At 38.0% G+C, this 25,827-nt stretch overlaps 1 protein-coding gene across 1 annotated transcript in view; it reads left to right on the forward strand.

Moving 5' to 3' along the window:
* Positions 1 to 25,827, forward strand: part of nolo (ADAMTS-like no long nerve cord) — a 244,911-nt gene that overhangs the window by 147,568 nt on the left and 71,516 nt on the right. Inside the window, exon 7 of the mRNA XM_073090487.1 lies at positions 24,834 to 24,978. Coding sequence (XP_072946588.1) covers positions 24,834 to 24,978 — 145 coding nt within the window. The remainder of the gene's footprint in view (positions 1 to 24,833; positions 24,979 to 25,827) is intronic.

The raw sequence follows: 25,827 nt of genomic DNA on the forward strand, positions 1-25,827 counted from the left end.
AAAAATTGTCATTTCGAGTTTCTATAAGAAGGTTTTAATTCCATCGACAATTGTCCACGTAGACGTCAGATACGTCTACGTGGCGCTAAAGAACCTACTTTTATACTTTACTCCATAAAAATTTAATAAAGGTTTTTTTTATAATAAAAATATAGCAAAGAATGACGCCATCACATTGATAGTATATTGCAACTGCATTCCATGAATATCTATAATCTACATCAGAAAGCCAGCGGTCAGCCACAAGTGCGTTACAACGCTTGTGGATTAAGTTGAAACGCCTCATATACGAGTAAATATTGATAGTAGTGATAGCCTAGTGGTTAAGAAACGCGGCCTCTCGGTCGAGGGGTCGAGGTTCAAATCCCAGGCGCGCACCTCTGATTCTCGAATTTATGTGCGTATTAGAAATTAATTATCACTTGCTTAAACGGTGAAGGAAAACATCGTGAGGAAACTTGCATACCTGAGAGATTTATAAAAAAAATCTCGAAGGTATGTGAAGTCTACCAATACGCACTTGGCCAGCGCGGTGGACTATGGTCTAATCCTTCTCATTATGAGAGGAGACCCGTGCCCAGCAGTGCGACAGTAATAGGTTGATGACGATGATGATAATGATGAAATCAGAGAGCCAGTGGTCGGCCACAGATGCGTTACTACGCTTGATGAGTAAGTTGAAACGCCTCATAAAAGTATGTTTTTCTCACCAAATTATCACACCCGTACAACCAGAAAATAGCAGCACTTACAACTATGGTTAAGGCAGAAATAATTATGCCGGTTGTATCTACTGAGTCGAAGAGTATTTTTTTTAAACCAGCCAATATGGGTAGCACCTCATGTCAAAATTGTATTACATTCTTAACCCATAGCTACTCACGTATCTTTTTAAATTATTATGTAACACTACTTGCGTTGTAGGCAAAGCAATAACTATAAGTTGAAAAGTTATATTAAAAAACTTTGCGTACGTTTTAAGGTTGTAACTATAGTTATTACTGAGACGTGGTTTTACAAGCGGTTTTGTGTAATCTGTAGAAAACTAGATATTTGAAGAAAAATAATCTGTGTTGCAAAGGCAGTGATAGCCTAGTGGTGAAAAAACTCGGCCTCTCGATCGAGTGGTCCATGGTTCAAATCCCAGGCACCAGGCACCTCTAATTTTTCAAAGTTATGCGCGCATTAGAAATTAATCGTGAGGAAACCTGCCTAACTGAGAGATTTATGAAAAAAATCTTAATGGTATGTGAAGTCTACCAATACGCACTTGGCCAGCGCGGTGAACTATCGCCTAATCCTTCTCAATCTGAGAGGGGACCCGTGCCCAGCAGTGGGACAATAATGGGTTGATCTTGATAGTGAATCTGTGTTGCTACGTACCTATAATGCAAATTAAAATTGTTTATTTTAATCTCAAAAACGTCTATCTTTCGTAAAAGTCTTCAAAAATCAATAGAATGGAAACTGCCAGGATGTGTTACAAAAAAAGAATTATTAAAATCGGTCCACTAACGGCGGAGTAATTCGTGTACATACATAGAAAAAAAAAGATACGGCCGAATTGATAACCACCTCCTTTTTGAAGTCGGTTAAAAAATGCATGTAAGCATCATACATATTTTCACAAATTCTAATTAATTATTACATAATAATAATAAACATTTGTGGCGTTTAAAATACAAAAGAGTACATACACATTACAAGCTAACTTAAAATTAATACTGGGCAAAAGGAAGTGACTCAGATTTTGCTGACAAAGATTGTGATCCTGTTCAGCGCTGATTTTCAGTCACCCCCTTCTCCCTATGGTGTTATGCGGGAGAAAAGGTCCTGGGTTCCCAACCATTTACTCACTTTTATCTCTAAATCTAAACTTAAAATAATAGAAACACGTAATATGCAGAGAAATAGACATATGGGATAAAAAAAATAAAGTAACAAACATTTTACAAACTAATTACATCGAAATAACTTTTACCCTTAACCCTGTAACGCTCTCTACACTCATAACCCTACACTACCATTTTATCTAAATCGTGGATGCCATAAACACACAAAGAAGATATATAAAAATACAGACCCAAATCAGAAATCTAAATTTATACTCAGATTTGTCTGACCGAGAATCGAACCCAGAACCGACTGCAATCGTGACCGCTCCACACGAATCATCAAATAACACAACATAGCATTCCAATTACAATACTATTTTAATCTACTTACAATATTGATTCTGGTCGGCATCTATTAAATATTCAGGGCGCGACCAAACTAGCTCACCCTGGGAATGTACGCAAATAACTCAGTTATTTTTATATAAGCCACCGAGTTATTAGTTATTTGATGCGCAATGTATTTTGATTTTTATATAAGCCGCTGAGTTATCCGTTATTCGATCCGCAACTCGCAATCTCTAGAGAGAAGAGAGGTTTTTTCTAGAGTTCCGTGGTTAGACAAGAAAAGGGGAACTGTATTTTTTTAAAGATTGAAGTAGAAAAAGAACATGCCGTCTACCTGATGGTAAGTGGCCATTGCCGACTATGAGCTTCTGAAACCTACACCATATAGAACAGGGCTAATACCTGAAGCCGATTACAAATGTATGACTGGTCGCCTCATATGTAAGTCAGTCGGCATCGAGACCCTTCGATAGAACAAGAACTGTTTCACGCTAGAAATAGATGTGACGGCAGTACCTCCCTAAAAAAACTTTTTCTATCCCCCTGCAATCCTCCACGACGTCCTACATAGTGGAGTAGATACTAGAAATGCAATAGGATCGACGTTGGATCCTTGTCTAGTCAGAAGTCTAAATTATAAATTAAAATGCCTGTTTGGGTTCCGGATATTTGTGTGTCTACGTGTGTAAAAAACGTTACATACGGGTGGGTGCTATGTCTTGTTTGACAAAGGGAGATTTCCGGGGCTAGGTGATCATGCCCGGGAAGCGGCCGTGCTCCGACGGTCTCAGTTCGGAACTTGTATATATGCAAGATATTAAGAAAACTTCGATAGCGTGATTCAGCAGCGGCATCTCTTGATGATTTGCGAAAGGTTTACATATACGCGCAGTCTATTTTGTGTCATTAACGAAGATGTAATATTTACGCCAATTTACTATTTACTAGTTCAGACCGACGATTTGCGCCTGAATGTTTAATGGCACACGGATGCAGTGGCGTTGAGGTAATTAGAGGATACCACCTATATGCTCGATATAGCAATAAGCTTGTTGTGTTTACAAATAATATTTTTTTAAATGTAAAACGAGGTAGCGGTCCACGTGATGATGAGCAGTTACTATTGCCCATAAAAATCTGTACTCAACTTAAGATTAGATTGGAGTTGTATCTAAGGTCGGACATACATTCGCTATTACTGAGGACTATGTTAGCAGACGAGTATTTTATTATAGTAGCAGACGAGCATGCAGTCCACCTGATGGTAAGTGGCTACTACCGCCCATGGATATCTATAATCAACCCCAGATAGAATTAGATATTCGTACCTGAGGTCGGCCACAGATGCGCCGCTACCCCTGAGGACTAAGCTGGAACGCCTGGGAAAAGGCTGTCTCCCTTACCACACCCTTCAAACCGGAACACAGCAGCGCCTAACACTGCTATTATTAGGTAGAAATAGGTATGGCGGTGGTGCCGCCGAAATCGAACCACAAAGGGTTCTACCACCTTCAGTACACAGTAGTTCAGTAGGACGAGGATGTATCTGATGCTAATGGCTACTGCCGCCTATGGACACAATACATGTAATAAGCCCCATACAAAATTATACTCTTACCTGAGGCCGTTATCAGAGCACAGCAGTGCTTACCACTGCTGTTGTAAGTCAGAAGTAGGTTTGGCATTGCCACTGGAGTCGAACCACGAAAGGTTATCACACCCTTTAAATCAGAGCACCACAGCGCTTAGCACTGTTATAGCAGAAATAGGAGTCGCGGTAGTGCCTCTGGAGGATTCTACCATCTTGTAGCTACTTAAATACAAGCTAGCCTAATAAAAATAAACGAGCAAAGATGAGAAGACGTTTATCCATTGAACGCTGAGTAAAGTGAAATTTCCAGCGGAATAATTAATAAACGCCAAACGCAGAAGAGGCTGCGGCATCATTTGTTTACAAACAAAGCAACACTCCTTTGGTAAAGCCTTTTCAATACAGAAAATCAAGAGTGCGGTGCCGAGCCATTTATAAAATCAGTTTCTTGGGGAAAATTGAAGGGAATAAGCAAAGGCGGGAGCTACGGGCGGTAAGGATAGATGGAAAAATGTTTTAGAAAGAATAATAATTTTAATAAATAAGAATGTTGTCTTGGAATGTGTCAAAAACATGTATTGCAGTCATCAAATGTCACAACTTATTGCTGAGACAACGGCTTAACCCTCTTTCCAAAAGAACTTCCACTACTCTCATTAATTTATACAGCCAGCTTAAGATACATGTGCAGACGAATAACAAGTATTTGTAATCACTTACTCGTGTGTATTCGGTATTCGCCACGACGCTCCGTTTCCCGCAGGATCTAATAAAGATTGCATAAAATACACAATGCAAATAAGCATGCATTCTGATTAATGGTGAGTGATCACTTACACCGTTGCATCTCCTGACGACCAGAATGAACCTTACAGGTTCAACTCCCAGGCACACAACTCGTATTTTTCAAACTTATGCGCGTAGTACAAATGAATTATCACTTACTTAAACGGTGAAGGAAAACATTGCGAGGAAATCTGCAGACCTGAGAAATAAAAAAAAAATGTTTTCAAAGGTATGTGAAGTCTACCAATTCGCACTTGGCCCGCAGTGAACTATGGTCTAATCTTTCTCATTCTGAGAGGAGAGCCGTACCCAGCAGTGGGACAGTAATGGGTTGATGAATATTGAAAATGCACGATAGTTTGCCGATTTACTGAGCAGTATGTATCATTCAGAAATCTCTTTGAAACATTACGAGCAGATCGTGAATTTCAAAAGGCCGTCGAAGCGCCGCAGTTGGATTAATGTTCGAATGATGATGCAAAGATGGGTGACTGTACATTTTGAAGTGTGCAAGGAATAAGGGAGATAACAGGAAGATCTGAAGCTTGCTTTGACTGACGCAAAATGAAGCTCATTTTCTTTTCAAGATTTTCCTTAAATCAGCACATCTCTTCGTGAAGTGTATTGAAGTAAAGTACTTGAAAAATGATGACATGAAGTAGCACGTTTTGGAAATTGGAGTTCGAAGAAAGTTTCTAAATCAATTTGAAAGATTATTTCACTCTTAAAATTATGGAAAATTTAAAGGTAAATGAAAGTTTATAAAGATGTTTAAAGTAATACATAGAATCAGAACCTATAACTGGTAGACAATTTAAATAATTCGAAGATGGCTATTTCTTATTTGGCCTCCGACACCACCGCCATGCATAATTCTGCCTTATAACAACATTTATAAGCGTAGGTGTTTTCTGGCCTAAGAGATGTGGGAGAGGGACCTATCTCAAATATCTATTTCTATGAGATGTTGCAACTTAGTTGTCGAGGATAGTAAAACATCTAGCTGACATCATAATAATGCCAATCCTATTTAGGATCGATTACAGACGTCCTTGAGTGTCAGTTGCCACTTACCATCAATTCGACGATAAGTATATAATAAGACGGGCCAATTACTTCTACCTAATAGCAGCAGTGTTAAGCGCTGCTGGGTTCTGGATAGAAGGCATTAAGGGAGACATTTTGCCGAGGAGTTTCAGTTTAGTCATCAGGGGTAGCGGGACATCTGTGGCCGACCTAAGGTAGGAATATCTAATCCTACTTGCGGTTGATTACAGATGGGCAGCAGTAGCCACTTGCATTCAGGTGAACTGCGTGCTAGTCTGCTACTCCCGTATATAAAAAAAATACAAAGAATTGAAATAGATTGAATCGCTGATAAACCCAAGAGACTCAGCTAGTTTCAAATAAATTTATAAAGCAAACAGAAAAATAATACAACAGGTAAAAGCCCACTCAAAACTTGAAAACAATTTCCAGCCCCTCGACACTTCATTAAGAATTGGAAAGCGTCGTCTTGAATAAAAACTGAAATTCAGAAAGGAAACGCGCCAGAAGTCATAAAACGCGAAAACTTGTACATTACTGACTTGTCACACTGAGAGTAGATGAGCGACATGATTTACAAGCAATTAATGTTATTGAGCTACAAGACAAGTGATTCAGAGATATGATTTACTCATCACCGTCATTTCTGTTCCAATGCAAAGCACGGATCTACTTTCAAAGTGGAAGAGGCTTCATAAATTTCAATAGCCATTAATATTAAATAGCCAACGATTTTTATAAATGCGATAATAGCATACATGTATGCAAATGCATTGGATATTCTCATTTTATAAATCAGAATTCTGCATCTAACTGCTGAAAAACAGCTTAATCGTAGATCGTCGAAACTATAAGATGCATTTCCACTGGGCCCCTTATATTTATGTATCATAATTAATCATGTCATTTGAGAAGACACTAGACTTTTAAGTTCGTTACTTCGTCATCTTCAACCTATTACTGTTTCCACGAGCCACTGGTCTCCTCTAAGAGACCTCAGATAAGAACTCAGAACTCTCAAATAATACTTTGCCATCTTTAAGTTACGTAGGTTTTCTCACGATCTTTTCCTATTTTTGGCTTTAAGGATACCCTTAAAGCCAAAAATAATCTACAATCGTCAATAATTATAATCGTATTAAATCGTTACTAAATTGCGATAAAACAAGTCATTTAAGACAAATTCAATTTTCCGAATCCACCTGAACAAGTTCGGAAGTTTTATTGTGAAGAAGTAAGCAGTAAAGTAGGTATTGACTGTTTATTTGGGTATGAAGTAATAAGTTTTAACAAGTTTATTGAAATCCTTGAACAAAGTAGGCGTAGTTAAAATTTTCTTTCATAATTCACTAAAGTGCTCTTTACTACGATTTATTTCTCACGGCTGGGCTTCAACCCTTAAGTACCATTGAAGGTGGTAGAACCCTTTGTGGTTCGACTTCGGTGGCACCACCGCTACACCTATTTCTGCCTTATTTATAACAGTACTGTTAAGCGCTGATGTGTTCTGGTTAAACGGGTGTGGTAAGGGAGACATACTCTTCCGAGGCGTTCCAGCTTAGTCCTCAGGGGTAGCATCGTATCTAAGGTCAGCTACTCAGGTATGAATACCTAGTCCTATCTGGGGTTGATTAACGATGTCCATGAGCGGCAGTAGCTACTTACCATCAGGTGGACTGCATGCTCGTCGATTTTTTTTTGGTTGACCACAAACCTCAGGTGAGGATCAATCCCAGCAGTGGAACTTAAGAAGATTACATCCCAAAAGCACATATAAACACGTTTTCCCATTTACATAAAGATTCTTGTAAATAAGCAAATCGTACGAAAGAATGTAAGCAAAGATCCTCAAAGTGAACTAAAGTTGGCTAAAATAAACAAGGTAGGGTCCCGATTTGAATATCTAGTCGAATCATGGCTGTCGTATTTATTTAACTATTGACGGGGGTCTATTTTGTTCGTGCCTACTAAAGGAAATAGACTCCTAAGTTGTATTAATGGAATTGGGACGGAGAACTCCGGAGAAGATATTGTATAGAGAATATTAAGGAAAGGAGCAGTAAACATATCAGACGATGATTACAGTTAGGGTGCCTAAGGTCAGGCACAGGTGTAGTGCCGCCCATGAAGACTAAATAGTGACGTCTACATTAGTATCTTTTTACCACTCTTCACGCGTAAAACGACAATTATTTATTCACCACTGTTATGATTTTTTTTTATATAATATAAGAGTAGCAGACGTGCATGCAGTCCACCTGATGGTAAGTGGCTACTGCCGCCCATGGATATCTGTAATCAACCCCAGATAGGATTAGATATTCCTACCTGAGGTCGGTCACAGATGCGCCGCTACCCCTGAGGACTAAGCTGGAACGCCTCGGAAAAGTCTGTCTCCCTTACCAAACCCTTCAAACCGGAACACAGCAGCGCCTAACACTGCTGTTACTAGGTAGAAATAGGTATGGCGGTGGTGCCGCCGGAGTCGAACCACAAAGGGTTCTACCACCTTGTTATGATAGCGTTTTCAGAGTAGAAACGTACATTTGTGGCAGACGAGCATGGAGTCCACCTGATGGTAAGTGGCTACTGCCGCCCATGGACATCTGTAATTAACACGAGATAATACTGCAATCCTACCTTGTCTTTTACCACACTTTTGAAACCAGAGCACAGTAGTATATAGCACATAAGTGTTTTTAGACAGAAAAAGGTGTGGCGGTGATAAGACACTACCGCCACGCCTATGTCTGCCTTTCGGAGTCGAACCACAGCGAGTTCTACCACCTTGAAAGCTTCGAAAATTAAAGTCTTAATTAAACTTATTTCTAAAATATGTGCCAATAGTAACACAGAGCAGTAGTGACAAAGCTTTTAAGCATTTTCACTACAATATGCAATAGCGTTGTTTGACTTTCGGAGTCGAACCACAGCGAGTTCCACCACCTTGAAAGCTTAGAAAATTATAGTCTTAATTTAACTAATTTCTAAAATACTCGTATGTGCCAATAGTGACACAGAACAGTAGTGACAAAGCTATTAAGCATTGTTAGTACAATATGCAATACCGTTGTTTGTTATAGTTATAGCAAATAGCATTGGGGGATTTGGAGTCTATATTTTTATCACGTCAATGTTTTTGTCCCTTCTCAGATAAAACACGTCAAACTGTTAGTAAGTTTCCTCGATAGTAATGGACTTGGAAACTTCGGTGTTACCGCTCTGACTTATGTTTTTGTGTAGATGTTTTGATTGCTTACGAAGATTGATTTTAGTTAAAGCCAAGTTATTGTATTTCAACCTACGCTTATAATGTTCATAATTTTAGAAGGTGGTAGAACTCTTTGTGGTTCGACGCCGGCGGCACCACCGCCACACCTATTTCAGCCTAATAACAGCAGTGTTAAGCGCTGCTGTGATCCGATTTGGAGGGTGTGGTAAACTAATGTGGGATTGATTATAGATATCCATGGGCGACATGCCGCCTATGGATTATTGGGATTTCAAATTGATCCAAAAATACAAAGAATAAGTAAGAAATATATATTTAGAATAGCGAAGTAGGTCTGTCAGTATGATCTGTATTCTTTATAGTAAGTTATATTTTATCCATTAACTATATTAAGAAAATTAAGACGAGGATTTTTTTTTGATAAATCTCCCGCTGAAGGGCTAAATAAAGGATTAAAACTAGTACTCTATTAAAAATGCCCGAATTTATTTTAAATCCCATCAGTATGTTTTTCAGTGACAAAATTTTTTTCAAAGAAAAAAAGAAAAATAAAACTTCCAAGGAGATTTACTTAAAAGAAATGTCCCTTACACTCCCTCTTACAAGAATCGGAACGCTTATGTAAATCGTACATCGTATTTACATCCGAAACGAGTTTGAAGGCAGTACTAAAAAGATGTTGTATGTTTTAGTAGGGGAAAGATGTCATGAAATTTGTTTTGGTCTACAGATCGATATGGGTAGTTTATAAAATATAAGTAGCAGATTTAATTGTGGTAGAAATGTAAACGGTTCGACTCCGGCGGCACCACCGCCAAAAAGATGGTAGAACTCTAAGTGGTTGGACTTGGCGGCACCACCGCCACACCTATTTCTGCCTAAAAAGGCATTGTTAAACGCTGTGTCGTGGTTTGAAGGGTGTAGCAAGTTGACCAAACTTTTTCGAGGTCCAGCTTAGTCCTCACCGGCGCGTCAGTGTTCGACTTTGGATAGGGGTCTAAGCTTACCTGGGAACGATTACAGATGTCCATAGGCGGCAGTAGCCACTTACCATCAGGTGGACTGCATGCTCATTTGCTACTTATGTATTAAAAATTTAGGTCAAAACTTTTTCCATTAGTATAACATATAAATCTTTTGACGACTCGCGTGGAGGAGCGGTCACCATACCAATCTGACGCGCAGAGGGTTCCGGGTTCGATCCCCGGCCAGACAGAAATCTAAACGATGAATTTAGATTTCTGCTTCTGGGTCTGGGTGTTTGTCTGTGTTTCTGTGTGTCCATAGCACTCACGATACAGGGAATCCTAGTATGGGGCTGTGAATGTAGAAAGTGTTTTTTGGCCCCACACAATTCCATAAACAGTGTATAAACTTTATGTATGGCCCGTGTTAGTGCCACACATAAACAAATATTTGAACAAACAATTTTTTAACTTGTCACTCATGTTATGGTCTCCTAGTAACTGGACTGCTCATATGTAGCAGGCTCCGCACATATTTGAAGTTTAAAGTGCGCTCGAAAAACCGACACCAAATGGCAAAGTGCAAATATTTGAAGCAAGCTTTGAACAAATTCTCAATTACCCGTACTTCTCTGTGGTTAAAAATGTGTTCAAATATGTGTTCAAATGTTTGTGCCATGTCTGGCACCAGCCAAATACACAAATAAATGTACCGTTTTGTAAAACAATGCGGTGGCACTGAATTTGTTTGTTAGGATTTGTTTGTTAGGATATAAATATCTTTCCGCGGACATTATTGAATGTACCGCGGCATTTACGGTTGGGTTCGAATGAGTGGAAAATATTACGTTAATTTATTGTAGCGATGTCAGTGAAACAAAACATTGTGTGAATACTAGTTATTACCTGCGACTTCACGTGGTCACAGGGTTTTCATCCAACAGGAATAGTAAATGTTCGGGATAAAAGATACCTTATATTCTTAACATACATAATGTATGTATGTGTGGCCACTGTGGTCAGCCCCAGATGCGCTGCTACCCCTGAGGGCTTAGTTATAATGCTTCGGGTAAGTGTCATGTAGGTCTCAAGTAATCATTGTCCCTGTAATTCCGGGACCAGAATAGGGCTACGGTATCCCCTGTCTGTCGTAAGAGGCGATTAAAAGGGGCTTCCGGGGTTGCGGATGGCAAGAGTGGGAGCTCGAACCGCCCGGCCAGCGACCCCGCGAGCGACCCGCGCGGGTGGTCGCATAACGTCGTGCACACCAGACGGAGTGGCGAGCGTCATGCTCACCTGAGCGGTGCCCGACGGGGCAACACGCCAAGAAGGCTCCGGTCTCGTTCCTTTGGAGATCCCGGAGTGCTTTACGCAGCGCCGAGGACGGCCACCGGGGGGGGGTTTAGTGCGGTAAGAATCCCACATAACCTAGTGTCGCTCCCACGGCATAGGGTACCTTTTGAAGGTTTCCCCCTCGTAAACAAAAAAACTGGACATAGCAGCGCTTAACACTTCTACCATAAGACAGAATTAGGTGTGGCGATGGTGCCTCCGGTCACCTAATTCACTGTCAAAACACAGCGTTCTACCGCATTCAAAATAATAATTTGATTTAACAATTTGTCATTTCAACGTTATAAAGTAACTTATGTACGTAATGTAGCAGTAGAAAATCAGGGTATCTTACAATATTTGATGACAAAAGTTCCATTCTGCATTCATATCATGGAGCGTATTTGTTCGTCGTTATTGTACGTCGCTTGAGGTTTACGAACAGACACACCTACTTTAGAATATATAATAGAATGATTTATGTCTCACGTTGTAAGAATATTATGAAAGTGAAATGTATTCTTTATTTATTTTTGGTACAATATTTCTTAACGCGGCTTGTGGTAGAAGGTGAATTGTAGAAATTATCATGTATGGAAAAAGCGTCATTCCTATGAGATTTTCTCTCTCTCTCTCTTTCTCTGTGCCCCTTCTGTAGCACTACCATGAGTTTACAAAAGTATTACTCGCTAGCGACTGCGTAAAATAAATGTATGAAAAATTGTACAGCGCCTCTGGTGGTTACTCGTAGAACTAAAATCCGTAGTGTGAGCCACTACGTAACTCGATACGTAAAAAACCTATCGAAATCAAATCGCTAGCGAATGTCATTATGATCTATTGCCATACAAATTCGGTCCCATGAGTCATTAATTTGACAGACGTTGTCAAGAAATACCGTAACGATAGTAGTTATGATATTCACTAGCAAAATGGCAATAGTTTTCTATTTACAATTTCTATAGTGGCGTTTCTATGCCAACTCATGGTAGTGCTACTGACAACTATTTATGTAGGCATTGGAATTTAGTTTGAAAACCTATTTATTATTATTCCTCTTATAAAATTATACATAATTCAAAAACAGTAAATCAAACAAAACTGAAACAGTAATATTTGTTGAAAACTTTTAACACCCTGAATATTGTCAAGACGGTAATTATAATCGAGTTCTACTTGTCACGAACGGAAGAAGCAAATTTTTTCTGAGATTGGGAGTTAAAGACGTTGAGTTTTTGGGTTGTACAGTTTTTTGGGATTCCGTAGGCAAAGGAAAACGGGAGTTTATTACTAGTCCGTATGTCCGTCTGTCACAGGTTTAAAAATGCATATTATATATATACTAAAAATGAAAAGTTGACATTGTGGGAGGTGCCCATGTGGGCAAATTTAGCATGTTAGAGTTTTTCTATTATAAAATAATAGGTAGACTTTAATAAAAAAGATAGGTGTAATCGGGTTTTAATTTTAAAAATAATTTTGCGTATAATTCCTCTTACCATACTTATAATTCAATACATAATTACATAATTCAAATCAAAACAGTAAATCAAACAAAACTGAAACAGTAATATTTGTTGAAAACTTTTAACACCCTGAATATTCTCAAAGTCGGTAATTATAATCGAGTTCTGCTTGTCACGAACGGAAAATGCAAATTGTTTTCAACCACAACTTCGGAGTTTGGAGTTAAAGACGTTGAGCTTTTGGGGTGTACAACAGTTTTTGGGGATCCGTGGGCAAAGGGTAAAAACGGGAGTCTATTACTAAGCCTCCGTTGTCTGTCCATCTGTCTGTTTGTTCGTCTGTCCTTCTGTCACAGGGCTCTATCTCCTAAACCGTAGTAAATAAACACATAATTTAAACGGAATATATACATATAAGGGTGGCCGCTATAGTATGGTTTAGTTTGCAATCTTTTGGTGTGTAACCCTAAAAATGGTTATAGAGAACCCTCTGTGTGCGAGTTAGACTCTTACTTGCGCCATTTTCATTAATAATTTATACATTTAAACGTGTCATATGTAGTAGAACTCTTTGATTACAAATGTTGATGGACTGCAATAGTCACTTACCATCACGTTACTACTAATTAAAAACAATATCCCTAAAGATCACGTAGACAAAAAAGATATAAAACTAACTTCATCATTTAAATGTTTGCCTAACCGGGTATTGAACCCGGAACCATTGCGTGTCAGACCGTGATTACGTGAATCATAGCGTACTAACTGTAAAGGCAAGGTATTAATTTGTTGCCTAAGTATACCACCGATAGCCCAGCCCTATATTTTAACGCAAATTCTGACTGGACGAAATGCTTGTCCGGTCCGTAATTTTGTTAATTACGCTTTGAAACCGGAATGTTACGGTTTGTACGGAACAATCCGTAAACACCGCAAAATACGGAACTCAAAAAAGTCAAGAGAGAGTTTATACATTTCTGGCCATCATGTAATATGTGTACATTTATGAAAGAAATTGTTTTAGCTTCGCTAGGGAGCAGTTTTAAAAATGTTTAAAGAGTAATTAAATGGTATTTAAATACATTAAAAACTTAGTAAATATTTTTTGTACAGTTATTTATTACTATTTTTTAGGATATCTGGCACATACTATGAAAATTTGAACTATCTGCCTATTACGGTTTAAATGATAGTCTTAGGAAACAAAAGCAATCATAAATTTAGTAAGAGTGAAAATAATTATAACAAGAAACAGAAAATTTAAAACAATTTTAAGTGGAATTATATCTATTGTTTCACATTCACTATTGCAGGAATAAGTACTGTAACGTTTTTCCTAAATATTTAAAGATTACCGGATACCGGACCCACTATTGAAATTGCCGGTAATGGGTTAAACGTCACACTTTGAGAAACACTGCCCCGTGCCAAAAACTAAAGCGTGAGAAATTAAACAAAATATTTTCTTTTTCGTCATTCTTTCTTTCATTTTAATTTTATAATTATTACTTTAGGTTGGTATATTTTTCATTAAACAGTTTCACTAGAAAATAAGAGTTTAATTAAATATAAGCGTTTCAGGCTTGCAAAATGAACGAAGTACGTTTTTATTTATTAATTAAAAATTCGCAGTTTTCATTACTGCTGATACGATTTTCAGGGAATTTTATAACTAAATGTTGGTTTATAACTAAATTTACTGCGTAAATATTAATGAAAGTTTCACAAAACTGTTGTTTTCTGTGAAATTTATTATCTCTCGTTACTATACCGATGAAACTAGGCTTCTCAATCGTAGACTCCGGGGATCAAACCCCAGTCTAGCATCTCTGATTTTTCAAAAAAAAAATGTGCATATTAGAAATTAATTTTATCTTACTTTAACGGCCAAGGAAAACATCACGATAAAACTTGCATAACTGAGATATGAAAAAAATGTTCTCAAAGATATGTAATGTCTAACAACACGCACTTGGCCAGCGCGGTGGACTATGGCCTAATCCTTCTGATTCTGAGACCCGGGTCCAGTATTTAAACACTAAAGGGGTTAACGACGACACACCCGACGATGAAGGTGGTAGAAGCCTTTGTGGTTCGACTCCGGCGGCACCACCGCCACACTTATTTCTACCTAATAACAGCAGTGTTAGGCGCTGCTGTGTTCCGGTTTGAAGGGTGTGCTAAGAGAGACAACAAAAGAGAGAGACTTTTCCGAAGCGTTCCAGCTTAGTCCTCAGGGGTAGCGACGCATCTGTGGCCGACCTCACGTAGGAATATCTAATCCTATCTGGAGTTGATTATAGATGTCCGTGGGCGGCAGTAGCCACTTACCATCAGGTGGACTGCATGCTCGTCTGCTACTCCTATATTATAAAAAAAAAACAAAGCATCTTTAAAGTACTCTTAAAGGCTTACTCACAATATTACATCGTTTAAGCAAGTGACGATTATTTTCTAATTTAATTAACCTTCAAATTACTCCTATACTTAATGTATAAGTGTTTCTATTTGAGTCTATTTCTAGTGTTACAGAATAGTAGTGAGTTTCGTTCCCCGCCTGAATATTTAACGGTTACCGGACCCGCCATCGAAACAACCGGTAATGGGTTATCCGTGTTACACTTTGAGAAGCGCTGTTCTGTACTAAAGACGTAACTAAAGATGTAGGGAATTTAATATACTTGGGAATAGAATACTCCTTATTAATTTATGGACTTAAAATATGATAATGTGTATTGGAAAATATATCGTTATTAATTAATTATATTTCAATTGTAACACACATTTTTCAGACGTAGGTCATATACATTTTTAAATTTCTGTTCTTTGTACAAAAGATATGTAAATATTTCTACTGTTGTACAAAATTGATTCTTTATAACGTGATCATGATATCTAATTTGATTTTATAAGATTGAAGAAGCATATTAACATATACTCATACCAATTAAAGAGGTAGAACCCTCTGTGGTTCGACTCCGGAAACACCACCGCCACACCTACATATTTCTGCTTAAGAAAAACCAGTGTTAAGTGTTGTTGTGTTTTAGTTTGAAGAGTGTGGTAAGCGAGACATACTTTTCCAAGGCGTTCCAGCTTGGTCCTCTGGGCTAGCGGATTATCTCTGATCTCAGGTAGGAATCTATTCCTATCTGGGGTTGATTACAAATCGTTATGGTCGTGGAACAAAGTCGGATTTAACAAATACCAAACTTTACAGGGCAGCCATTTCAAGTTATTCACAAACGTCATTTACTATGAGCGCATTTCAAATCCGTCGTAATACCTACTGATTAATTTTAAAACTAAAATACATAGATTTTTTTCTGTAATGCAGTAATAATATTTAGACAATACGTTATCCAAATATGATAAAAAGTGAATTTTGCATTTTTGTCAAATCCGTCTTTGTTCTACGACTATGACGAAATGTCCAAGGAGGGTAATAGTCACTTACCATCAGGTAATAGCAGATAATCATGCAGTCCGCATGCTTGTCTGCTATTCCTGTATTATAATGAAGTTCATCTAATAGTAAATGGTCAGTACGGACACGGACATCTTTTACTATTAAACAGGTACTCTACTTTAGTCCAAGTTTTGAAGGTGGTAGAACCCTTAGTGGTCCGACTCCGGCAGCACCACCGCTACATCTATTTCTGCCTAATAACAGCAGTGTTAGGCGCTGCTGTCTTCCGTTTTGAAGGGTGTGGTAACGGAGACATACTTTTCCGAGGCGTTCCAGCTTAGTCCTCAGGGGTAGCGGCGCATCTGTGGCCGACCTCAGGTAAGAATATCTTATCCTATATGGGGTTGATTACAGATGTCCATGGGCGGCAGTAGCCACTTACCATCAGGTGGACTGCATGCTCGTCTGCTACTTCGATATTATAAAAAAAAAACAAAAAAAAAGTCGACCACTCATGTAAAGCAACTCCTGAGGACTAAATATTAGGTAGAGGATATTTTAAGATCAGAAAAATACTCTGATTTAAATATTGACATAGTTTTTATAATATAATAGGAATGCCAAAGGCAAATAAATAATGAGATTCCACGTACAATTACGAATATAAGGAAACTCTATCCTATACAGAATTCCTCCCCTGGGACTGTTTTTGAAGATCCAAATTAATTCTTTGCGTTTTCAATTTTGTCTTTAATGAATGAAAGAATGAAAGAAAATATCTATTTATATTTTATTATTACATGCTCAATTTTCCGTTTTAATGAGGAAAATTGATACGAATAAGGGTTTCTGTACTTTGTTCTTTATTGGGTTGTAGGTATTTGTCGCGTACACGCCTATCAAGTTTAGTATTTCTTTACAGTTGTAAATACGAAAAATTTCATATTTTATTCGACTAACAAAATGAACAAAAATAAGTACCAATTAATTATGATAAAAATAAAAAGCTGATTGCAAAAAAATAATAAACTAAATAGAAAAGTAGTGTTGCTTATGTCACCTCCACAAATTAGATGAATCCAACGACACCTCATATGTTAGAATCCATCAAATCGTTTAGACTACAGAGCGCACCAAAGAATAATACATACATACGCTTGAAAAACATTACCCTCCGCAGTCTTGTAAAAAGAAGAATAACTTCCAAAAGTAGATATTATTAGTAGATATACCAATTAGTAAGTGTAGAAAACGCCAAATGTGTTTTAAGGAAATAATATTTGAATCGTAGAACCATATCAAATCGCAGTCCTACAATGCTCTGATTAACGGAATAGCGAATAATACTACCCCGCAAAAAAAAACCAAGAAATAACTTGAAAATAACAAACTTCTGAATAAACTCGTTCAAAAACCTATGCGATAAACTCTTCTGAATAAATTAAATAAATAATGCAACAGAACTATTATCCATTTGTGTCCATTACCGTATTTCAAGAACCTATTTTCCAAGCACAAAAGTCTACCGGTCTGAAAAATGTCATCTTTTCTACAAAACAATGCGAGAATCCTTCATATTATTTATTCAGCGTCTGTTAAGAATAGTCCAGGAGCCTGTCGAAATAATCGCTAGTTGCGCAGAATATTCTAAAAGGTTTTTTGAGCAAACACAGTTCTTTCTGGCTGCTGAACAAAAAAAAATGGGAATTGAAACCTCGTGACACAATGCCGGATGCGACCTGACATCATCAGGGAATGGGGCCACGAAATAATAAGGCTCGGGCTTGGCCCAAGGGAAAGGATGCAGCGGATAATTATGGACAAATGAGCCGTTATTAATGTTAATGTGTTGGGATATTTTTTTATTTGAAATGGCAGTAGTTATATAATTTGAAACAAGTATATTCTCATTTCTTAAACAGATAAATGTTTTTGGCCTATCATTTTGAATATACATGTTATATAACAATAACGTTTTAATACTATGCAAAAGCAATCGCATCATTGGTATTAAAACCTAGATGAACTTTATATAATTAACAGCACGCAGATGTAGGAAAGATTCGAAATTTTAGTTTTGATATTTCACTAAAAATATTTAAGTAGAATATCGCAAACAAAATTTACACTACAAACGTATTTAAAGCTTAATAAACTCGCTGTGATAAACAAAAATGTTTAATTAAAATAGAACAAAACGGTCCAAAAAATTTACCTTCTACTTTTAAAGTTTGTTTTAATAAGAACATGATTTCAAATTAACTTGTTTCTTTCTTTCATTCTTACTCAGTTCAAATATTGACCCGCTTCCGCATATAACTCAGACCGCGCACACCATTCGTACCGGGTACGCCTTTGTCTAGGTACTGTTCGCGCTATGTTTGTTCCCGTTTCTAAAATTAAAACTATGCGGCCCGGAATCCATTGCGATTTCGTTTGATATTCCCTGATGAAGGGTCCTTTGGTAATTTCTTCATAAATGTATTGTCACTTAGTTTCTTAATTACGAAGTGGGGAAGACGCATGTAAGCTACAATCCTTATTGGTTATAGTCAGGCTCGGGTAGTGTCCGATTTAAGGAGGCCTGGAATACTCCAGGCCTCGTCATTTTAAAAAAGTACTCTAGTATAATTGTACTCTTATACCCAATACACATGCTGCTACAATATGGAACAGTGGATTAAGTTGGTGACAAAGTTTTGAAGGTGGTAGAACTTTTCTTGGTTTAACCGCTACACCTATTTCTGCGTTATTAGAGCAGTGTTAAACGCTGCTGCGTTCTGGTGTGTAAAGGGTAAAGGGTGTGGTAAGGGAGACATACTTCTCCAAGGCGTTCCAAGCTTAGTCATCAGGGGTAGCGATGTATCTGTGGCTGACGTCATATAGGAATCTATTCGTATCTGGGCTTGATACAGATGTCCATTCGCGGCAATAGCCACGTAAGCGGAGAGCATGCTCGTCTCACTCAAAATCAGGTGGGCTGTATACGCGTTTGCTGTTTCCATTATTCCAAATTATATAATATTCTTTAAGGAAAAGTAGACAGAAATATCTCGTTTTTGTTACCAAGACTTTTAGGTCAAGTACATTTTAAGTATAATCGATGTTAAGTAGTTTCTAAGAAAATGCACTCTCCACTTCAAGCTTATAAAGTGGATTTTATGCTACTTCAGAAATAATAAGCTTTTTAAACTCGGAGTTCTAAAAGTTTGCGTGTGTGAGTGCTATAGATACACGAATGGGTACAAATACACCGACACCCACAGAACTGTATTTGTTTTGAGGTGTGTACCCTTAGTATGAGTTTTTACGTTTTTAAAAAAATAACGGTTTTTGTATTTGTTTACGTATTTGCGCATACATTTCCAATCAGCGCCCCTAGCGGACTGTATCTGAACTGTTCGCTATTCGCTATTTTGTAATGAGTTCCTAATTAAACGTTGTAGAACGTTCAAGAGATATTAGAACATATTTCCATACAAAAACATGTGTGTATGTTGCAAATTATATGAAATTACACTCTGACGTAATTAATGAAATACTTTTATGCATTTCAATAAATTTTGGGTGAGTGAACAGCTAATAGACAAAAGAAAATATTACAATAAAAATATGTGTTACATCGAAACTCGTAACTTCGACCCACGCTAATAACCACAGACCTGTATTTGTTTTTTAGATATATGTCTATGCCAATAACTTAGAAAATCTGTTTTCCCAAACACTTCAAAAAAGTACAACTAATGAAAATTGGTACACAGGCCGACATTTCAATTTTATTTATCCCAAATAAACCCCTAAAAATCTTCGCTATTAATTTTACCAAGAATTTAGTATTCGGTCGGTCCGTCTCGTAAATTATGTAAACGACCTCCACCGAACTTGCCACTTAAATAATATATGAAATTATGCAAAATACAGAAACTCGTGGTGAGTTCCAAGTTGTATGACATTTTGAGCGTCCAAAGATATTGGGAAAATACTTTTGGAGGTGGAAAACGTGACTTTTGCGTAATTGACTTCAGACACTTCTGAAGGGCTCTCGTGTCAAGAATACAGCGAAATGACGTGTGCGCGTCTGACGTGTAATGTATTTTAAGGTTCTGTATCCTTACCAAGAGTTTTCAAAACATCCCACAATTTTACGTTACGATTACTCAATCCAATATTCTGTTCCATTTGCTTAGTAGACTGAGTAAACGTAACAATAAGTAAGTGCTCAAGTCTTTTTGTCTGTCTCACATGTCCGCAAAAAAGAGAGACAAAACATAAAGCGCCATTTTGTCAATTAAGACATTTAATGTTATGTCACAGACATTATAGTTCCGATACAATCCGCTAGAGGCGTTGATTGGAAATTGTTTGAGCAAATACGTAAACAAATACCAAAATAGTAATATTTGTCGAAACGTAAAAACTCCTGGTAAGGGTACTGTACACAAACGGTAAAAACGGGATCGTGTTACTACGCTTCCGCTGTCTGTCTGTCTATCTGTCTGGCACATGTCTCTATCTCTTAAACCGTCATAGATAGCCTCTTCCTATATTTATGGCCGCTATAACAAATAAAAGAGTAAAAGGGGGGTGTCCATACTGCTCGTGTAAGTAAACAGTATTTTTCGCCGTTTTTCGATTCGGTTTATTTATTAAACTGGTAAGCGGCGTCCGCATGCTTTCCGTTTGCTGCAAATTTAAAACCGTTTGGATTCATCAAAAGCTATGCTACAAAATCTACACAAACCAAAGTCATACGCTCTATCCATACCAAACATTTGACGATTTAATAAGCGTGTCATTAATCGTCGTATAAAGAATAAGAACAAATCGTATAAAGTGTTAAATGTGGTAGAACCCTTTGTGGTTCGACTCCGGCGGCACCACCGCCATACCTATTTCTGACTCATAACAGCTGCGTTAAGCGCTGCTTTATTCTGGTTTGAAGGGTGTGGTAAGGGAGATATAATTTTCCGAGGCGTTCCAGCTTAGTCCTCAGGGGTAGCGCATCTCTAACCAACCTCCGATGGGAATATGTAATCCTATCTGGGGTTGATTACGGATGTGCATGGCCGGCAGAAGCCACTTACCATCAGGTGGGCTACATGCTCGTCTGCTACTCCTATGTTATATAAAAAAACGTGAGGGAGCTGCTTTATAAGAAGACATACAATTTTCACAACGCTTATAACTTTGTAACTGCTAAAAAATGTAACACTGAATCGTCCATTACCCATGCCAGTCGCCAGCGACCGTCATCAACTGTCGTAGACATGGTCTATTACTCTATAATACCCCCCCTCCCTTAAAGTCATCATCATCAACCTATTACTGTCCCACTGCTGGGCACGGGTCTCCTCTCAGAATGAGAAGGATTAGGCCATAATCCACCGCGCTGGCCAAGTGCGCATTGGTAGACTTCACATACCTTAGAGTTTTTTTTTTTTAAGTTAAAGTCAAGCATCATAATAAATGCATTTCTCACTAAACTTTATTACAACCTGGTCTTGCAAATATGATTTCATGTATTTTAACTTAAATTTATGACCGCAATTAAGTGCCGTTAACAACTGAACGGGATTATAGTGGGCAATCAAATCTCGTAAAAAGCTAGTTGTCTCATTCCTTCGTTTGCATTTTCGGTGTGTGAGAAAGGGACAGACACCTACTTTAATATGATAATCGGAAAATTCTGCACATTTGTGCGGATAGCTCTCGACTCGATTACAGCGTCCTGAATATATGATGAGGATTGTCATTGCTACGTATCTGGGCAATTTATAAGGGTTGTGGCCGAAACTGATTTCGTGGGTAAACGCATAAAATTCTGAATGTATCGGTAATGTCTGCGGTTAAATGCAGTATTTTCAACGGCTTTACGAAATGTGCTATAATAATAAATTGTTTATTATTGTGGAATTCTTACCGCACTAAAACTCCGTGACCTCTCGTGACTGTTGGCCGTCCTCGACGCTGGGATGAGAACTCCGGGATGTCGATAGGAACGCAACCGGAGTCCACCAAGCGTGTTGCCCCGTCAGGCACCACCCTGGTCGCCTGCTCGCCACATCATCTGGTGTGTATGACGATATGCGGCCACACATACCGCCAACCTACTCGGGATCGCTTTCCGGGATACTTTGATCCATAAAGTTAAGCAACGTCAAGCGAGGTAAAAAATTGGATAGGTGACCACAAATGTCAAAATTTTATACGCCCCTGTGCTTATAAGGATACTATAAGCTATAAGTCTCGTTTGATATGGTTAATAAATAGTTGTTCAAACTTGTCGAAGGCCTTATAAACAATTCGAAAATATTCGACATGGATTGGTCGCTACCAAATTCAAATATTTTTTATTAAAACTCCTGGGTGGAATATGCCCTAAGTCATACAATTATACGAAGAGATTTTAACGCAGTAGTAGAAATAACAGCGAATTGTAATCGTCAACCCATTGCTATCTCACTGATGAGCACGGATCTCTTCTCAGAATCTACCAACCTTATTTTTTTTTTGGTTGACGAGGGGGAAACCTTCAAAAGGTACCCGAGGCCGTGGGAGCGACACCGGGTTATGTGGGACTTTTCCGCACTAAAACCCCCCGGTGGCCAGCCTCGGCGCTGCGTAGAGAACTCCGAGATCTCCAAAGGAACGCAATCGGAGTCCTCTTTACGCATTGCCTCGTCGGGCTCCGCCCAGATGAATATGACGCTCGCAAACTTCGTCTGGTGTGCATGACGGTATGTGACCACACATACCGCCATATTTCCACCGTCCATCCACCCGCAACCCCAGAAGCCCCTTTTAGTCGCCTATTACGACAGGCAGGGGATACCGTAGCCCCATTCTGGTCCCAGAACTACAGGAAGACAAGAAACCACCATGCTGGCCAAGTGCGAATTGGTAAACCCATGAATTTTTTTTGAACTCTCAGGCGTACTTCGTGATGTTTTCCTTCACAAAATAAATAAATGGTAATTAATTTCTAATACATAACTTTCAACTTTTGTACTAACTCCTTTATTTTTAACCCAAAAACATCGGTTTTCTAACAAAATTGGTCCTAAGTAGGTACTAGGCGCCCATAAGTCACCTGGAGTACATTCAAAGATCGGTCGTTTCCGACGTCTCATAGAATATTCATAGCGAATTCGGGTAAACTCTGTAATTTGTCAGCATTACATCGCAATTAGATTCGGTGACATTGAAATTTAGTTTATTCGGGAGATTAAATGATTGTGGGTTGTGGGTAATAGGCGAAAGTAATAATAAAAATTATAGGTAAGTATGCATAATCTAGATAGCATTATGATTTAAAATTTGGCTCTTCAAGTTACAATCTAGGGGTTTGAAACATAATTCCAGCTTCGTCATCAGGGGTAGTGACGCATCTGTGGACGACCTCGGTAGAAATCTAATCTTATCTAGCGTTGAGTACAGATGTTCATGGGCAGCAGTAACCACTTACAATTAGGTGGATTACATTCTCATATGTTACTCCTATTTTATAAAAAAATATGAAATAAATAAGTATTGTCAAAAAACATCTGTCATCATCATAAATAATGTGATACATCGGCGCACGCAACTATCATCCCCCGCTAAAAATACATTTCGTTGTATTTTTCGAAAAGCATAATAAAAAACACTGTAGAAATACTAAAAAATATACCTTACATAAATTTAACACATTATTTATCGTAGGATACACTTTTATTAATATCTTTGAAGATACATCTGTCCGTATTCAAGCATTTCAAGAAGGCAGGTACCAGGCGGTCATACGTCACCTGGAGGTCTAAGATCGGTCGCCGCGTCTCATAGAATATTCATAGCGGACACGCCGGGGAACGCGGTAATATGTCAGCATTACATCGCAATTAGGTTCGACGACATTGAAATGTGGTTCCCTTAAAGGTTTTCTGATCTTTTCACTATTTGTCGGTTTGGAATTGCAAAATTTATTCAATCTTATATATAAAATTCTCGTGTCACAATGTTAGTTACCGTACTCCTCCGAAACGGCTTTACCGATTTTCACCAAATTTTATATGCATATTCAATAGGTCTGAGAATCGGCTACTATTTTTCATATCCCTAAGTGATAAGGGTTGTTCACCCTTAACATTTTTTTATTTATATGGCAACACAACGTTTGCCGGGTCAGCTAGTATGTTTATATGTTTATGTAAATGAGAGATGTTTCCAGTTCAGATTAGATCAGTGGATATCAAATTAAAATGAAACTAGTAATATATTTAAGTATTCGTATCTGCTTAATCTGCGATTAATGAGGATTGATTATAAACAAATTAAATATTTTTGTTTTAATTCCTTCTTTATCTTTTTATGGGACTTAAAATAGTAAGTATTATATTACACGATTGAGGAGGATATTATCATTAATTTTTCGTATATACGTATTCAAGCGAATGTATATGTTTGTCTCATTCTTTGGTACGACCTGCAGTCCTAACGGCTTGGCAGATTTTAACATATAAGCCGTCATTAGATTTGTCTAAATTGTGAAAGTAACATAGACTATATTTTTGAGCAGTCGGGTTTTTGGTTTTAATAATAATTCTCTAGTAACTGTGTGGTAAAGGAGACATACTTCTCCGAGGATTGCAGCTTAGTCCTTAGGGGGCGTATTTGTGAGTGACCTCAGACAGGAATCCAATCTTATCTGGGGTTAATTACAGATGTTCATGGGCGGCAGTAGACACTTACAATCAGGTGGACTGCATGCTCGTCTGTCCGCCGTCGCTAGTCTTATAAAAAGTCCGTGCTATAGTTCCTTTACTAATTCTCGTCTTCATCAACAGAGGGTCGGCTGCGATCTTCGCGTGGGTTCAGCTCGTCGCGTCGACGAGTGTGGCGTGTGTGGTGGTGACGGATCATCCTGCTCCAGGCCTCGGTACCACTGGCTCGCCACTCCTGGATCACTGTGTTCTGCTACATGTGGTGGAGGTAAGGTTAACCGACTTTCGTATTATTTTGGAGGTAGGAGATCTATTTCCATATATTTATGGTGAAAGGTTTCTTTAAAAACATTACACAATTTTTTGACATCATCTTTAAGAATATAAATATTAAACTGATAACATTATGATTGTGTGGTTTGAAGTGACTCCAGCTCCACATGCACCTTAACGTAAGCTAATATATTTTGATATTTAAATTTTCGAAAGATGTGCACGATGAATTGATTACTTGTATGTCTAGTTAATTAGATTCTTCTCCGCATCTACTCTATGACGAAATATCTTGCGACGTTGTCGTAATTTTTTGTTTAAAAAATATTTTGCAAAAGATCTACTTTACTTACAATACTCACTTCGATTTAGAACCACATGTTTGTGGAATTTGAACTTACGTGTAGGTCAATAGGAAAAAAACCTAAAAAATAATTCGTAAGTATGTGAGCTAGAAGTAGCAAATAATTTCAATTAATGCAAGTAACGTACAAACTTGTACTTACAAAAAATAACGTTAGTTGAGGTATCGTAAGAATCATAATTTAACATAACAAAACATAACATGTAACGAAATATAACGTAACATGTTCTAAATGAAGCACATTCCATTTCCATACACATTCATCATAGACTCGTCATTTTAATAAAATCCTTTGATTCTCGCTAAAATGAAACAAAGTAATGTGTTACGAGTAACAATGATGCATGTTTTATGTTACAATGAACAGGAAAGGAATATGTATATGGAACATTTTTGCGATGCACTAGTGATGTTATAGAGCTTCGTAACCTTAACCGAAACTATCCAGTATCCGAAATAGAAATGGATCCGAAGCCGTAA

This window comes from Epargyreus clarus, unplaced genomic scaffold (assembly GCF_041222505.1).
Source record: "Epargyreus clarus isolate Ecla_fem2 unplaced genomic scaffold, WU_Ecla_fem_2.2 ptg000032l, whole genome shotgun sequence".
NCBI classification, from domain to species: domain Eukaryota; kingdom Metazoa; phylum Arthropoda; class Insecta; order Lepidoptera; family Hesperiidae; genus Epargyreus; species Epargyreus clarus.